Raw genomic sequence first — 16,780 nt, 5'->3', positions numbered from 1 at the left:
AGGCCTCATCCCCGGGGCTCGGGCAGCCCCGAGGCCGCCCGGTGCCCTCCCTTCCATTGCCGGCAGGATGAGGCCTCCCTCACCCTGCTCCTGCGTGTGCCCGGCATCCAGCCCCAGAGCCTCAGCGGGGACGTGGGCACGAACCACTACGGCCTCCGCTTCTCCAGTGCCTCTGGCACCTTTGCCCTCTTCTTACAGTTTCCTCCCGCAAACAGGCTGGCGTCCCCCGAGAGCAGCGTTAGCGTGGCGGCCCACGGTGCTGCCATCGGGCTGGCCAAGGCCCCCGGCAGCACCGGGCTTTGGGAGAAGTTCTGCTTCGGCCTTGACGCCTCGGCTCTGCAGGTAACGGCTTCGCGCTGGCAGGGTTGGGGCGTCACGTCCCGCCGGGGGCCAGCGCTGCTCGGCGGCGGCGTGTGACCTCTGCTCGCATTCGTTTAGGAGCAGTGTCTCGGGGAGCTGTGAGGGTGTCGGGCTGAGTTCAGGAGAACCCGGGAGCGATGCAAACCGCTTCCCTCAGCTGTCACCAGATGTAAGGGCATCGACCTAACTAGAGCTAGGCTTGTGTGAGCAGCACGAAGGTCACTGCTGTCCGCGTCCTTGGAATTGAAATGACTTTTGCCTCCCGTGCCGATGCTTTTTTCTAAGGGAAATTCTGAGGAGTGAAAACAGAGCTGCCCTATGTCCTTAGCATTAGGCTGTGTAAATTGTTCATGCAGGCTCTTCACACCAAGAAGGGAGATGTCTGTAACACACCAGACGTATACACACGTGCATACAGTGTCACGAAACTCAGAGGTGTGAATGGTGTGTACCTGCGTCTGCGTTGGAGGACAAAACTGCTTACAGCCGCAGGAACACCCATTAGTTCAACCAGAGCGGTACAGCAAACAGCAGCTGTGAACTGCTGTCGATTGCCGCTTTGCTGGGCTAGCTCATCTTCTTTCCCATCTGAATATGATTCTAGTTGAGATGGTTTATTATTTCATGGGTCGCTCGGCAGCGATGCTGCCTGTGGCGGGAGGAGCTTGGCACATCTGTGTCTGGCCGACGGTGCCTGCTGAGAACAGGCAGTGTCCTCGCAAAGGGATGTTCACCTCATGGCCCTCTTGCTCTCAAAAACATGAGTTTTGTGGAGAACTACATTGTTCCGTAAACTCAGCCTTTCAAACAATTTATCACGAGCAGGGATTAAGACCGCACAGTTCTTGTGTAACCTCTCAGCCGTGTGATTCGGAGTTTGTCTTTAGTTTAGAATAAAATCCTTTGCACTTTGGGTCACGTACTGTGGAAGTGCAAGTCCAGAAAACTGTCAGGCTTAAACTAGAGCCACTGGGATGGCAGCTTGGAGTATCTTAATTGCTCCATCCCTACAAATGAGAAAATACTGAAAGATACTCATCCAGTTAGCACATGTGCAGCTGAATCTTCCCGTTTCATTTCCCAGTTAGCAGGCTGCACACCTTTTCTGTAACAGCAACTCCTTTGAAGGAGGAGCTGATCATTTTGGGTAAGTATCAAGGATGATGAATTTATTGAGAACCACCTACACTGAACTGGTTGCGGTGCATTTCCTTCGCTTTTAGCAGAGCAGGAGCCTGCAAGTCTGTGCAAGTGGGGCCCCAAAATGTTCGGCTCTGCTGTGAATTGGTGTGATCACGGTGCGATGCAATGTCAAATCAGCCATTGTGCAGACTGCTGTTTGTTTTCTGTAGAGGTACGGAAGGGATAGAGTAGGAACTACAGGCATTTTATCCTCTTTTTCATGAATATCTTTCATCACGTGCCATGGTGCGTGTCCGTGTGCTTCCTTTTTGTTCTATGGTGTGCAGGCCTAATACAGGTTTGAAGAGAAACCGCTTTGTGAGGTTATGGCTCAGAATTCAGTTTGGGAGCAGGAAATTCTGCTGCAGTTATCTCTTCAGTGCTGTGATTGATGGACATTTCTGCACGCTCTGAGCTCAGTCTAATGATTGAAAGTGTTTGGTATGTGCTTCCGTTATGATTGGGGGAACCTCTTTTGACTGTAAGTTGTTGAAAGGCCATCCACTAATGAGATTTTGGTCAATATTGTAGTTTTGTGAGTTAAAAAAAATCTTAGAATGTGCTGAGTTTATTATATATTGCAAAATGTTTTGGGTGGAGTAGGGGATGGAGGAGATAGGGCATTAGTCATAGGCCTCCCAGCCATTCATTCATGTAGCAGACTAAAAAAGATTGATTTCTTCTGGGATGCAGTCTTTTTGGACACCGGCCCTGCAAACTGAAGCAGCTGAAATGATCTGAAATCATTTGTTCTGTTTGCTGTTTCCCAAAAGTGCCTGTGCCAGCGCCGATAGCTGCATTCACTCGGAGTGAAGTGAGAAAAATTAATATTTAATTAGAGCTACTATTATATGTCATCTTCTGTCCATTAACTATTTGCCTGTGGTAGCTTCTCTGCTACTTATGTTGATTTCTCCAATTTGTCTGCTGTCATCTTTGGTGTTTTTCTGCTTTGAACCTCTTGCTATAAATCAGAGCTACGGTTCTTGCATTGAGATCTGCCAGGAGTTGCATCCGTCATCCAAGAGTGTTTTAGGAACGCACGCAGTGCTCTATTTAATCACTTCAGGGAGCTTTTGGTGGCCTAGGCGAGCAGGAATTTTACCCAGCACCTCTGAACCACGCTCTGCTGTCTGCTGGTTTGTAACCTCGTCCCACAGTAGCGTTGCCAGAGGATAGTGCACAGCGAAAGAAGAGGCCAGTGTTTTTTACAGATAAGAAATTCTTACTCCGCTGCCTTTTGGGAAGTTGCTTCTTGCTGGAAACCAAGAGTTTCTGTGTTGTTTCAGGAAACAGATTCCTCGCTGTTACTTCAGAAATCTGCTCAGCTCAGCGCTGGCTCATGGCACGGTGGCTGTTACGGTACCCTGTTAGGCTCCCATTAAATTCCCAAACAGCCAGGAAAATACGTTACGATAATTGTCCACCGTGTGAGCAGAATGCGTCTCATCAGCAGCCTCTTCCCCAGGCTGTGGTGGAGCTCAGCACGTGTCCCTCGATGCCGATTGTCCGTGCGCCCCTGCCCGGCTCCACTCGCCTGATAACAGGGCCAGTAATTGTGCAGCCCTGCCCTGTGTGCTTGAGGTGTTCCTGTTAGCACAGTGGCCTCTTTTCTTGTTGGAAATTGCTCTGATACAGGTGTTGATAAAAGAATGAGTTGAGCTTGTCCTTAGCACACCAGTCTTGAACCAGAATTTCAAGGACTGGCTTTCCTTTTGTAGTCAGATACGTTTGAATCCCTGTGCTGAAAGATGATATATTTAGAGCTCAGTTTCCATAGATGCTGAGCAGTCTGAATTCCCACCCCAGCAAGTGCTTATTTTCAGCAAGTCTTTACAAGGCAGCAGTCCTCCCTGGACTCTAACTGTGTCAGTGCAAGTGTTCCTTCATTTGATAGCTCTTGATGTTGCTTTGGTTTTACCGCTTTCCCATACAACAGAAAGTCAGCTCTCTGCTGATTCTGAGCTCTAACTTCTTATCAGCGGTTGCAGCTATTTGCTTCTCTTTTTCTGAGTAGCTTCGCTCCTTGGTTAAGCCACAGTGTCCACCCACTTGTCACGGTGAGCAGAAACCCTATAAAAATAAAGATTCCATAATGTTGGGCTCTGTGGACCAGGGTCACATATATCAGGGGTTTAAAAGTTATTTTTTTGTCACTGGCTTTGTGCTCATCGCTACTAGACACCACACAGCATTGATCTTTCTGCAGGGCTTGCTGCAGGCCCTGTTTTTTTCCAGGGAAATTGAGACTCATGGCCTGAGAATGCTGCCTGGCTTCCTCACTGCCAGAATCACCGTCTGGTCTTTGCCTCGAAGGACCAGCTGTGGGCTGTGCCCCCTCCACTGCTCTTTATTACAGTATATCCATCCACTAGTACCTCCTACATCCCTTGCTTCCATTTGATTAAATCCTGGGAGCTCAGGCCTGGGAAACTCCTACATCAGAGAGTTCCCCTTCATTTTAAGACAACAGAGCCTGGGGAGTAAATGTTGAAAAAAGACCAGTTGCGAGTTAAATAACCATTAATAAAATTTGTAAGCCTGCCAGGCAAGGTTTCCAAGAACCACATGACCCAGAATGTCCTGGTTTATGGCAGAGCTGGAGTTGGGAAATTACTGAAATTATGCCTTTGTAAAACACCGTCTTTTAATGTTTGGTTTCCTGGGGTTAAACACTCAATTCTTAACAAATAAAACCCATTTTCTGGTGGGTGTATCTGAACTATGGAGACTTGGAGGCTCAGTTACACTAGCATGTGAAACACGTTTAGTAGATAATTAATTCTGCCTGCAGTTTTTGGGTCATGTGTGCTCATTTTCATGTGATTAGAAAAAAAAAATTGGTTCAAGTAATAATTCCCTTTCATGCTGATCCACACCCTTCCTGCCCTTCTCAGTGGACTGAAATGAGTTTGTTCAGAGGATGCGTGCTCACTCTCCTGGTCGGCGCTTCCCTCGCTGGGGAGGGAATCGCTGCAGTCAGCCCATCCCTTCTGTAATAAAAGCTTATGTTCTGTTTTGGAGAATATTAAGATTTAACTCATGGAGAATATTAAGATTTAACTCATGTAAACCCCCCACGGGGCTCTAGAGAACAGCAGGGAGCAATGTTTCCTCTACTTTACTATGCATTGAGATGATGTTTTTTTAACATTTACAGCATGAAAACATTATACTAAACGTTCCTGGTTAGTTCATGGTTTGAACTGAGCGTGAGTTACATTGTTTGTGAGGATTACTTAACATAGGCATCTAAAAGGGAATTGCACAGCAACACGAAAGCTTTGTCTAACTTCTGTGTGAGCGTTGATGCCTTCGTGGAGAATGTTTTAGACGGGTGCGTTACTGAGCATAAAAAAAGAGGTGTGATTCTTCTGCTTGGCACAGCCACCAGTGCCTTGTGAAGGAGATGCTTTTGAAGCTCTCGTTGCTTTTTTTTCCTTCTGAAAGCAACCAGTAAATAACACTGAAGCCCTGTGACCTCGGCTCGCTGCACACACCTACTGTCGCGTGTTGTTTTCTAACCCCTGGACTTCTGCTTTGGCAACAGGTATGCTGCAGGGCAGCTCCTCCAGGACAAACACCCGCCATGACCTGTTTGCACAAAAAACACTGTGGGAACAATATTATTTGTAGGTGTCTTTACACCAGAGTGACTGTCAGTCTTTGTAATTAATCCTCTCGTTATCTCGGGGGACATGGTATTTGTCTTGTATGTGCTGTCAGGTCTGTGATGCCCAGGCTGATCCTGTGCTCTCCAGCTGCGCTGGACACGTGCCTGATGTGGGGCTGCCAAGAGCCATGTATTCCTTGGAAAAGAAGTCACAGAATCACCTCGGTTGGAAAAGCCCTTGCAGCTCCTCCAGCCCAACCATGAACCTCACCCTGACCATTCCCAACTCCCCCAGATCCCTCAGCGCTGGCTCAGCCCGACTCTTCAACCCCTCCAGGGATCCCGGGGACTCCCCCCTGCCCTGGGCAGCCCATTCCAACGCCCAACAGCCCCTTCTGCACAGAAATCCTTCCTCAGAGCCAGCCTGACCCTGCCCTGGGCAGCTTGAGGCCATTCCCTCGGGGCCTGGCGCTGGGTCCTTGGCTCCAGAGACTCATCCCCCCTCTCTGCCCCCTCCTGGCAGGGAGTTGCCGAGGGCCAGGAGGTCTCCCCTCAGCCTCCTCTTCTCCAGACTGAACCCCCCCAGTTCCCCCAGCCGCTCCCCAGCAGACCTGTGCTCCAGACCCTGCCCCAGCTCCGTTGCCCTTCTCTGGCCACGCTCGAGTCATTCAATGGCCTTTTTGGGGTGAGGGGCCCAAAACTGAACCCAGGAATCTGTGTGTGGCTGCAGGTGGTGGAGCTACAACGCTCCGGGCGCTGAGAGTGTGGGGAAAGCCCGTGGGTATGTGTGCTCCCGTGGGTACATGTGCTCCCGTGGGTTTGTGTGCTCCCGTGGGCACGCTGCCCAGGGCCCTGCTGGGGCTGTGCTCATACTTGGTGATCTCAGAATTACGGCTCTTTGGGATAAATGTATTTCTTGGTTTGAGAGTCAACCCAACGTGAAGCCTAGAGAGCCGTGTTGGCAAGTAGAAGCTATGGTGATGTTTTAAGCCTGTGCTGCCTTTCGTAGGGAAATCCATCGCGGAGAGCTGAATGGGTGCTGCGGGATGCTCACAAGTCTGGGGGTGCTGGCTCTCGGGCAGCTGGGGCAGTCTTGGCTGTACTCCTGTGTCTAGGTTTTCCCCTTCCAAGCTATTTTGAGTTGTGTTACATGCTTTCTTTGAAAGTCAGGGTTATAATTTTCAACTTCCAAGCTACTATAAAGAGTTAATATAACAGTTAGGGGTCAATTCTTAGAAGATGATGCTAGAAACAAGGATTGTTTTACTTAATCCTACTACAGTTTATTTTAGGTTCAGTTAATTCTGTGCTCAGTGTTTCAGGGCTGTTGGCAAGTTTTTCTGAAGGTCAGAGGAGGACAGAAGAGGAGAGCAGAACAAACTTATTGTTTGATTTTTTTTTTTTTTCTCTCAAAGTAATCTCTTTCCCAAACTACATTAAGAAACATAATTGGTTTGCTTCTGCTATAAAACAAACTAATTTCTGAATAGCCTTTAATTGGTTGATGCATTATGGGAATAACGTACTTACACAAAACAGTTATGTCAGCAAACATTATTAACCTACTGATTAAGCTCATGAAAGCTTCTTCTGAGCCGTTTAATCTTTGCAGTCGTGAATATCTTATAAAACATTTCACTCCCAGTACAGATTGACCCAAACTTTGAGCTTCAAATTCTCATGGCGAGCTGCTTTGCAGTGGGACCCTACAGAGCAAGAGGCCAGGAGATCCCCAGCCCCAAGGTCCTTTTCATGTTGGCACGAGCTTCTCGTTACAGGAGACGGGCAACTCATTTAAGTCTGAAATCTGTCCCGCTTTTAAAACTCTGGCAGCCTGCGTGGGAGTTAACTGGATGGTAACTGGTTACGAGTTTGGATAAAGCCGTGCAGAACAAACACTTGGGGGGCCAAGGGCAGCCGCGGGGGCCCGGCTTTGTGCTGCGTCTGCCAGTGCTGCGGCCGCCCCGCGCTGTCAGTGCTCGGCCACAGGATGACGGTTTTGAAAGCTGTGTTCGAGAAACCAAAGTCATTCCTGCGAACGTTTATGTTAATTTGGTCTCAGTTTAGTCACAGGGAAAAACCAATGTGTACCAAACAGCAGATGACAGTATGTGCGGGGAAAAACAAATTGAATTCTGAGTTGCTAAGAGAGCGTCATAAATATCAGAAAATAAACTTTAAGCTGAAGAATTATTTTACAGGGTCACTGAAATCATCTGCAGATAGTTGTCCTCTGCTGCTCGTCCAAGCCAGAGCAAACAGGCTTTAAAATAAATTCCCGAATCTTTTTTTTTTTTCAAGGTCTGTGCTTTGATAACATCTGCAGTAATATAAATGCCTCAGTGTATACTCACCGTGAATGCAGAGTCTGAATTACAGTCGCTGGGTGTCTGAACAGGCTAATGATAATCATTATATTGATAACAAACGCTATTGCTTGCGCGTACAGCACAAGGCACTGTGATTTATGGCAGGCCACTGGGTAGTGCTGCAATAAAATTTTAAATACTTACTTGAAATGTAGGCTTGGTGCTCGGGGAATATGGTGTTGAGCTGCTACGAAACCTGGTAAAATTGTTTTACAGTAATTAGTTAAAATGATGGGAACATCATCACGAGCAGTTACTTGTTACCCTCGTGTAAAGTGCTGATCCATAGCCCTTCCAAACAGTTTTTTAACAGTATTTTCTGGGAAGAAAACAAATTCTTTTGCTTTTAATCAGGGAGAAAAGCCTTCAGGAAGATTGATGGGGTTTGTTGCTGATGTGTGAAGCGGTATTTGTGTTGAGACGGCACGGCTGTCGCTCTCGGAGCCGTGGTTGGCGCTGGCACTCGCACCCCTGACCTTGGCGGGGGGATGGTTTCTATACGCCGCCCTCTCACCCTCACGTTCACTCCTAAGGGTTCTTCTCCTCATCGTAGCTCTGTTTTGGTGCGTGTTAAGGGTCTCCTGCTGTTTCACTCAGAAACGTTTCCGTGAAGCCGTTCCTGTGTTTCGCGGGGCGCTCCCTTGGCTCCACAGCACCGACTTTGGCTCTGCAGAATCTGCAAGTGGCCCCCTGGTTAAAGTCCCTTCAGAGAAAGCGATCTAAGGATGTGATTTGCTATATTTTGACATCACAGAAAACTTTTCCATTACTTGTTGGCTTTTCAAGCATCTCCCCTCCTGACTCCTGTACCTCTGATTTCTTCTATTACGCTGCTTATGGATATAAGCAGGGTCAGGCACCAACTTTGTTAAGAGCACAAACGCACGGTAAGAGTCCTTTCACAAAAGGCTTATGCTCTCACTAGATAAAACACATGCAGGGTCAGAGGGAAAAAAAAAGATTGTTTTCCCCATTTTATATAGGAAAAATGGAGACTCGCAGTCATAGCAGTCCAGAAGGCAGAGAATCGAAGCAAGATTGCTGAGACCCAAACCCCACGGTGGTTCTTTTCCCGAAGGGATGTTGAGATGTGGAGAACCTGTAGCAGTTATTTTGGAGGAAAAATGGTAATGCGCTGGTCTCTTTTTTTATCCTCGCTCAAATCGCTAGTCTCCAGCTTTTAGGAAGACGTTCTTGCTCTTAAAATGAAAATGTGGAGCACAGAGGTGTCAGCTAAAGGTGAATTACTGGCAGGTGACATAATTTTCTCAGCTGGGTAAGGAGAGTCGTGGTGGTGGGGCAGAAGGTGCTTTGCTGCGCTTCCCCCCAAGCGAAGGCAGGATCCCGGGGGGGCTGTGCTCGGCAGCGTGCCGAGAGCCCCGCGGGAGGGGACCTGACCTCTTCTCTCTGTGATGTGTGATGGTGGCGGAGGCGGGAATGGATCTTCTGTGCTGCCCAAGGCCTTGCTGGTGATTTTGTTCATGAGCTTGTGGGAGTTTCGGTGCCGCACGGATTTTGTGTCTGTACTCCCTGCCTTGTTTCTTTACTCTGACGCCTTCTCTCGAACTCTGCAGAATATTTCCACAAGCCTGAAGCACTGGCAGGGTCCCTCTCTGGCAGGCAAGAAAGGAAGCAACATGAGAGAATAAGTACTTTAGGCTTTGTATACAAAAATGTAAGAAGTATATGTGTTACTGTAGGGTTTTCTGTCAGGGCAACCCTGCTGTAGTTTAATCTTTTCACAAACTGTCTCAGCATCTCATGTTGGATGTTTGCCTGGACTATAATCTTTCTGGAGCAAAAATGAATTCAATCCTCTGGTGTTGAAAACCAGCAATAGATACGTTATGACTTTCCCTATCATAATTTCTAATTTAAATAGTGAAAAAAACAGGATGCTGTTTTCTTTTTTTCGCGTACAGAATTATTTTTTCAGGATGACAGTTAAATTTTGTACCTTAGACACAGCGCAGCATCTGGCTGTGCATAAGGCTACATCCACAGGGGGCCAAAAATGTGCAGAATTGCCCTTTTGCTTCTCAGCCTGCAAGATGTCAGTAATAATTGAATTTAACTTTCATTGGGTTGACAAGAGACTAGAACTGGATTGAGAAATTGAAATGTGACTTAAAGGAGAAGGTTTGCAACTTTTCCCTGCTATTTCCAATTAAACAGTTAAACAGGAAAGGTAATTTGCTGAACGTAAGAACAGTCCTCTAGGGTAGACCATTTTTATTGTGCCAACATCTGTCCTTACCCGCGGCCTACAGCAGATGATTTAGGAAGAATATGAGGACGGGGAAAGCTCTGCAGTTCTTATGAAACAGCCCCTCCAGGATATATTTTAGGACCTTTAATTACCTGTAACTGATTTAAATCTTTAAACCTGTAGCAACACGTTTCACATTGTTTGTGAACTGCATATTAACAGCCCCAAAACATGTCCCAGCCTGTCATCTTTAACTGTGGATACCTCTCCGCTCCTTCCAACCACTCTTTATACTTGCCTAAGTGGAGATCTGAGAAGCCTCCACGGATGGACGCGAAACGGATACAGCCATGCATGTTTTATGTTGCTCTAGAAAGTCTGCTCTTGAAGGCGGAGGGTTCAAAGATCCTGCAGGGACAGGCCAAGGAGGTGTTTGCATCTTCCTAAAGTAAGACACCGAAACAAATCCATAAAAGCATAACGCCTTCCTGGTGTTAGGATAGGTGAGGACAGTGGGACAACGCCGGTGCAAATCGTTCCTCAGAGGGAGTCTAAATCTCTATATTAGTCACGTATCGAAAGAGAGAAAACATATGTTTCTTTTATCTGTGTGTATGATGCAGATCCGTACTTCAGATCGAAATGAGCTAAGCCCGGGCCTTCAATTCATTTCACCTTGTTACTTCTGAGTGTCTGACCTAGAATCCTGTGTCGAGACGTGAGCGTGCTGTGAAACTCGTGTTGTGAATCGGTGTCCTGGCTTGCTTTGGAGTGAGCTTCTTGCTCCAATGCCACTGAAGTATAGTATGAAAAAAACATAACCTGCTTTTTCTTTTCTTTTCTTTAGGAAAGATTGTTTGTCAGTGAAGAAAATGTTGATGGATTTCTAGGCACTGTTTTATGCCCTTCCTTTTGCTCCCAATCAGCAGTGGAAAGTCAGCCATTAATTGAAGTGCTTGATGTTACTGAGGACAGAATTCAAATCAGGTTGAAGGTAAGGATCTCTCTGGCAGGAGAACATTGCTGCCTGCTTTCTCTACTTCAGCAACATCCTAGCGAATCTGACCAAAACACCTTTGTCCCTGTTTTGTCTTGATATAGCAGGGAAAAACCTGGAGTGGGGTCTATTTGTGAGTATAAACGTCAGTTTTTAGAAACGTAGGTTTATGTTTGTGCCCTTTAATCTGATCAAGGGATTGAACCCTCCTATATTTCATTGGGAAGGTGGAGAGCGGTGATATAATTAAAGACAGTGCTTTATCCTTGCAGGAATACAGTGCGGAATACGCACACACCACATCTCTCACTGGTATGGAAACTAAAAAATAACTAACTGAAAAATAACTAACTACCTAGTATCCCTCATGCCGAGGGACCCTGAGTGCTTCCAGGTCAGAGCTGATGACAACATGCTGCAAACAAATCCTGGCAGATGTCATCAGAATAAAACTCAAAATGGTTTTAAAATGGAAATAAGTGAATAATCCATGTCCTTCAAATACCCACAAGTCTGGGCTCACGTACTGGAGCCCACGGTTAGAGCGTGCTTTTTTTCTGCACAGACACCTTGGTTTCCTGTTGTTTAGATAATTAAATAGAGGATTTTTCATCTTAAATGCTGGTCCCAAATGCGTTACTTGCAACGTTTAAGGCCTCATTCAGGCTACCCTCCTTCCTCAGTCGCTTTGTCTATATAAAGGATGCAAAGTCTGTTTCTGAAGTCTGCCACGGGATTAAAATGACCTCTCTTTGCCAAATAGGAAATGGACAGATGGAGAAAACAAAACGTTAGTTTTGTAAAGCGGAAAATGTGATGTAAAACCCCCCAATCAACTGGGATTTCTTGGTAGACACTGTATCAGAAATTCTTTTAAAACTTTTCTTACAGGAAAGATAATACACAGGGGCAATCAGGTTACTTCTGTGGCCATAAACCAGGGACTGCAGATAACAGTTAACGTGCAGATGGCTTCTTGGAAAGCAAGTTCAGACGAAGCACATGACCTCTGGAACTGAGCTAGAGGACCGAGGAGTTTACCCTGAAAATAGTGGCTGTAGCATTACTTGACAGGCTTAACTTTTGTAGCTAGTGTGGATCATACATAAAAAATTTAAAATTCAAATTGTTGGCGGGCAGGTGTGTATCTTTTGGTACCCAAGAAAGGGAAGCTGAGACATCTGAAATCATCACACTTTCACGTGGGAGAATCGTCCAGTGCTGAGCAGGACTGAGTAGCATTTCTTCTGTTTCTTGCTGTGGCGAGCAGCAGCTCTGGGGTCAGAGAGGGCTGGGCACGTGCGGAGGGACTCAGCCTTTGAATCCACGCATCCAGCTGCTCCCGGACAGGGCTCTGCCTGATCCCGACTGCCCGCTGACAGGCACGTGTTTTGCTAAAGCAGTCGAGAGCTACTGGTGAAATTGGGTAAGTGCTGCTTAGACAGCACCGGGTCTCAGCTCCCGCTCTCCGAGGCAAACCGCAGCAATTCCTGGATTAACTCACTCAGGCTGGTTGAGAAAGTCAGCTCATTTACCAGTTACCTTCCCCATCCGGCAGGACGGCGATTTCCCTAATTGCAAGGTTAAAACGTGCTTTTTCCAATGACAGTTTAGATCCTTTGACTGATTTTTGTGGCCCCTGAGTTGTAGAGAACAGCCTGGGTGTGGTGCCTGGCCGGTGTCCCCCGGGGGTGACGGTGCTGGAGGCTGTGGCCCCTTGGCTGCTGCCCAGCGGCGTTTCCTAGCGCAGAGGAAACCCTCAGGAGGCAAACGGCCTCCCTGCCCCTCGTTCCCACGCGCGGTACAAGACCAGGAAAACCTCAGCACCGCGCTGACTTAGCTTTCTGGAAGGAGACATCAGAGAAACAAGTGTCTTGGCCTGTTTTCACAGCAGTTTTGTGTGCCCAGTCCGTTTCAGCTGTAAAACAATTCATTTATTTTCTCGACAGCCGCAGGAAGCAGCCCCTTCTGAATGCGGTGGAAAAGGAGAAACGCTTAGCAGCTCAGGAGGAGATCTTGCTGAAAAGACAAACGGCAGCTACCCCCAAACAAAGGCAGAAACAAACCGTACCACAGCTGACCCAGTCGAAGGCGAACGTGCTACAGAGACCAGCAAAACTTCCACGTCTTTTGCAACAGCTGAAACAATGGGAAAAGTAGGTTGCAGTTCACACCATTGTTTGCAGCGTGAACCTTCTGACACCAGTTCACCGATTCCTGACAAATCTAGGGGAAGGGAACCAGATTTAGAAAGTGCTGTCGGAGGGGTCGAAACGGCCGCGGGCTCTGAGGACCACACAGGCCAGGTGCTGGGGGGGCAGGCGAGAGCGGGGGGGTCGGCACAGGGGAACCAGCAGGGCTCGGGCAGCAGAGCAGCCTCCCCGCTCCTGCGAGAGGTGAACACGCGGGATGGGAGCCTGCAGGTCGTTAGGGATCACGTAACGCGCTGCCCGCTCGTCTTTCAGAGTTCTTTGCTGTATGAATTGGACTAGTTTAATTATTTTAGGATTCCCTTCTGTTGTTTTGATTCTTACTGCGACTTCCATGTGCTGGTTTGTGACTTTAGGGCTAAGAGCAGAAGGCAGGTTCCTACTGAAAGCGTTCTGTTTACACTGTGTTCTGAAACTGTTCTGTTTACACCATGTTCTGTTTACATGTCGACATAGAAAACTTACGCTGTTGTTATTTTTGAAGTTAATAGGTCTGAGTTTTCTAATCACATGTATGGGCTGAAATAGTTTTACTTACGCGATGCAGCTGAAGGTGAACGTGAGCTCGCAGAAGAAAAGGCATCTTTATTGTTTACACAACTTTCTTAGGCTCTTGCTGCATTACAGGGAGTATTTGTGTACATCCTGCTTCTGCTGGCTCCCCGGGGAACGGCTTTCAGTCCACCTAGAAATGAGCAGTTTTCACCATTCTTCAAACCTTTCATTTTGTGATAACTGCAGGATTAGACTTGCGGTGATTTTTTTTACTGATTTTAGTAATGAAATGAAATTTCTAATTACACTGAGAAGTTCTAATTAGTCTCCTAGAAATAATCAACATTTATACCATGTATTCCATCCTAGCGCATTACTTCAGATCCGCAGCATCCAGACATAGCCCAGTCTGTCAACCGAACAAATTCAATTGCACAATAAAAACATCCTCTCTTGTTGCACATCTGCTACTAAGTATTTACAATTTGTAAAACGGATTCATTTTATCCAGATTTACTTTTCAAAAACAGTTCCCCACGAGCTTCAGCAGGCTCTTTGCTGGTTTGTCCCTCTGAAGTGCGATAACCAAAAGAATATATCTAACAATAAACTTTCAGTTCCCTTTCTTACCGCTTCTGGTTTGGTGGGTGTGGGGTTTGGGGTTTTTTTTGTTTTTTTTTTTTTTTTTTTTTTTGAAGAAAGGTAAAATTTGACTTGTTTCACAGCTTGCAGCGGGGGGATGTGGTGTGAGTTTTACTTTTACAAGCTCAGCGGAAGCCACAGCTGCCAAAAGCATCTGCCCTGCCCTCGATGCCAGCGCGGCACCGACCCAGCTGAAGGAGGGCAAGTGGTTTGCTGGGTTCAGCCTCACCCCGCTCAGCTCCATCACACAGCTCCTTGGGGGAGAGGCTGTCGGGCTGAGGCACTGGCACAGCTTTTTCAGCACCAGCCCCGACGTTCTGAAACTAGAAAAATGGAGCAAGTACCAGAGCTGGTACAGAATCGTGACAGTTAAATGACCCCTGGAAAAAAAAAGAGCATCTTATGGCTGTCAAAATAACCACCTGCATGTTATTTAAGAGTATGTCACAAAACTTAGCTCCCTCTCAAATTAACATTTGACCGATGTGTTCACAACCCATTAAGTAGGTGACAAATTGTGGTAAGAAGAAAGCCTTGCTTCCATTCTAAGGAGCTGGTGTAGCCAGAGTCTGAAGAGCACCAACCCCATTTTCTCAAATTAAAAAAATGAAGGTTTGTTGGTTTTTTTTTCCCCTCCGAATCTCTTGATATAAAATCTGTCTCTAACTATTTCATGTCTATCCCCTCAACGTAGCGCTTTCTTCCTCTAACATACTTCTCCGTTCTACAAAAAGCTGCTTATGTGCTGCTGCTACCCGTTGTGCTTCAAAGTGCCATTAAAGCCGTCGCACCGTTAAGACTTAAAACAGGCGAGGAAGTGTTGGATGCTAACGAAGGGCTCTGCTCCCTCCCGCTCACGGCTTTCAGCTCCAGTTCAGCCTGTTTCCATTACACAGCAGTATTTTTTACTGGTCGCTTTACACAGCTGACTAATTTGAAAGCGAACTTTTTTTTTTTGGATCCAAACAAAAGAGGTGGCGTGCCCCGCATTTGTTACTCTATTCTGCCTCAATTAGCAAGTATCGTTAAAAATTTAATGAAGTTAAATGCACACTACTAGAAGGGGTGATGGCTTGTGTTCAGCCCGCTGGATGAAAGACAAGACACCCCCCCACAGCCCTGACTTTCTTTCTAGCAACACAAGATGACATCATCTTTTTGTGAGAATCAAGAACTTCTCTGGTTATTACAAAACAACTGAATTTTATTTCGGCAGAACTAAAAAAAATCGTATATATATCTACATTGTAGTAAAAACAATGATTTTTTTTTTAAATTTTCCTTCATATATTCATCAACACATCACAACCAGACGTGGGTATCAGGCATGAGGTGACCCCGGGCAGGAGGTGCTGGTACCTCTGGCGAGGCAGCGTGCGAAGGCCTCACCTCCCCCCTGCCCCGGACGGGGGAAAAACCCCCCACCAGAGCACAGCAAGCACCAGAAAAGATGCATTTAAATACAAATTTCTTCCTCCTCCTCCTCCTCCCAGTAAACGCAGCAGCGGCCACTTCCCGTGCAGGGACCGCGACGCCGCTCTGAGCAGCAAGTAACCTGTTTCCAAAACGTGGTTGCCGAACACGAAAGATTACTATTTTGGGACACCTTTAACAAGAATGTTTATTCATATTAAAGCAGAAACCAACTCATAAATGCTTTTTATACACGTGTGGGCCTGTAAAAGACAGTATGGAACAACTCAAAAAGAAAAAAAAAAAGGCTGCGAGAAGGATCCTCACTGAAGTCTGCGGTAACTTTTACAGAGTTCATGGTCCCTAATGTCTCCCCACCCTCCGTTTTTCACATGAGGGGAAAGGGGTGCCATGGAGTACCTTTTACTGACACTCATCGTTTCGGGAAACAGGTACTGTTGGTTGCTGTTCAAGAGAGAGTCGATTTTGGCACTCTGGGTGGACGGTCTGCAGGATTTCTTGTGGTGCATGCCACAGTCCCCCGTGTGAAAAATCCTGGGGATTTCAGGGACCAGCACTTTCCAGAACTTTGGAAGACAAGAGACAGTCAAGTGCTGCAGAGTCCAGTCCCAGTTGTAGTCATCGTAGGTGCAGAAGGCATCCGTGCACTCGATGAGCTTCTGGTAGGTGTCTCTGCCGAAGGCCATGCCCATGTTGTGCTCCGTGGACTTCCACGTCTTCATCTCCACCTTGTCGGCGCGGCCGGCGAAGCCGCCGCGGACGGGGCTGTAGGTGCCCAGGGAAACGATTTGGCACTCGGGACACTCCCGCTCGCGCAGGGCCCAAAGCTTTTTGAGGACGTGGTAGAAATCGGGCGCCAAGTAGTGATCCTCTTCCAAGAAGAGGACGGGCCCGGCGTGCTCCCGCAGCGCCCGCACCCGCTCCCAGACGAAATGCAGCTTCCACCACCAGTGGTGCTTGGTCTGGGAGAAGCGAGCTTCGCGGTAGTGCCCGAAGGAATCGGGGTACTCCGCGTTGATGCAGCCCAGGCGCAGGGCCGCCGCCTTGCCCACGTCGCGGGGACAGTCGCGGGGGTCGTGCCCGGGGAACTCGCGGGGGTAGAGCTGGATGCTGAAGGGGAAAAAAACCTGCAGGACGGGGCAAAAGTCCACGCGTGCCGCCAGCCGGTTGAGCTCCTCGGCCCACAGGTCGTGGCTCAGCACCAGCAGCACGTTCTCCACTCCCGCCGCCCGCCGCAGCGACTCCAGCAGCAACCGCAGGTGCGAGACG

At 47.6% G+C, this 16,780-nt stretch overlaps 2 protein-coding genes across 2 annotated transcripts in view; one reads left to right on the top strand and one right to left on the bottom strand.

Annotated features, from left to right (window-relative positions):
- DNAAF2 (dynein axonemal assembly factor 2) overlaps positions 1–13,346 on the top strand; it is a 15,782-nt gene extending 2,436 nt beyond the window's left edge. The window contains exons 2-4 of the mRNA XM_026849167.1: positions 3–342; positions 10,581–10,727; positions 12,680–13,346. Coding sequence (XP_026704968.1) covers positions 3–342; positions 10,581–10,727; positions 12,680–13,222 — 1,030 coding nt within the window. The 3' untranslated portion in view covers positions 13,223–13,346. The remainder of the gene's footprint in view (positions 1–2; positions 343–10,580; positions 10,728–12,679) is intronic.
- A 2,326-nt stretch (positions 13,347–15,672) lies between these two features.
- MGAT2 (mannosyl (alpha-1,6-)-glycoprotein beta-1,2-N-acetylglucosaminyltransferase) lies at positions 15,673–16,779 on the bottom strand (the record flags this gene model as incomplete). The annotated part of the gene is made up of 1 exon (XM_026849166.1): positions 15,673–16,779. A coding segment is annotated over one exon (966 nt), but the record flags the coding sequence as incomplete, so codon positions are not given.
- Between the last annotated feature and the right edge of the window lies 1 nt (position 16,780).

This window comes from Athene cunicularia, assembly GCF_003259725.1.
Source record: "Athene cunicularia isolate RWA chromosome 5 unlocalized genomic scaffold, athCun1 chr5_part1, whole genome shotgun sequence".
NCBI lineage: Eukaryota > Metazoa > Chordata > Aves > Strigiformes > Strigidae > Athene > Athene cunicularia.
Note: the sequence above shows the minus strand (reverse complement) of the source record. Positions and strands in the feature narration are given on the sequence as shown.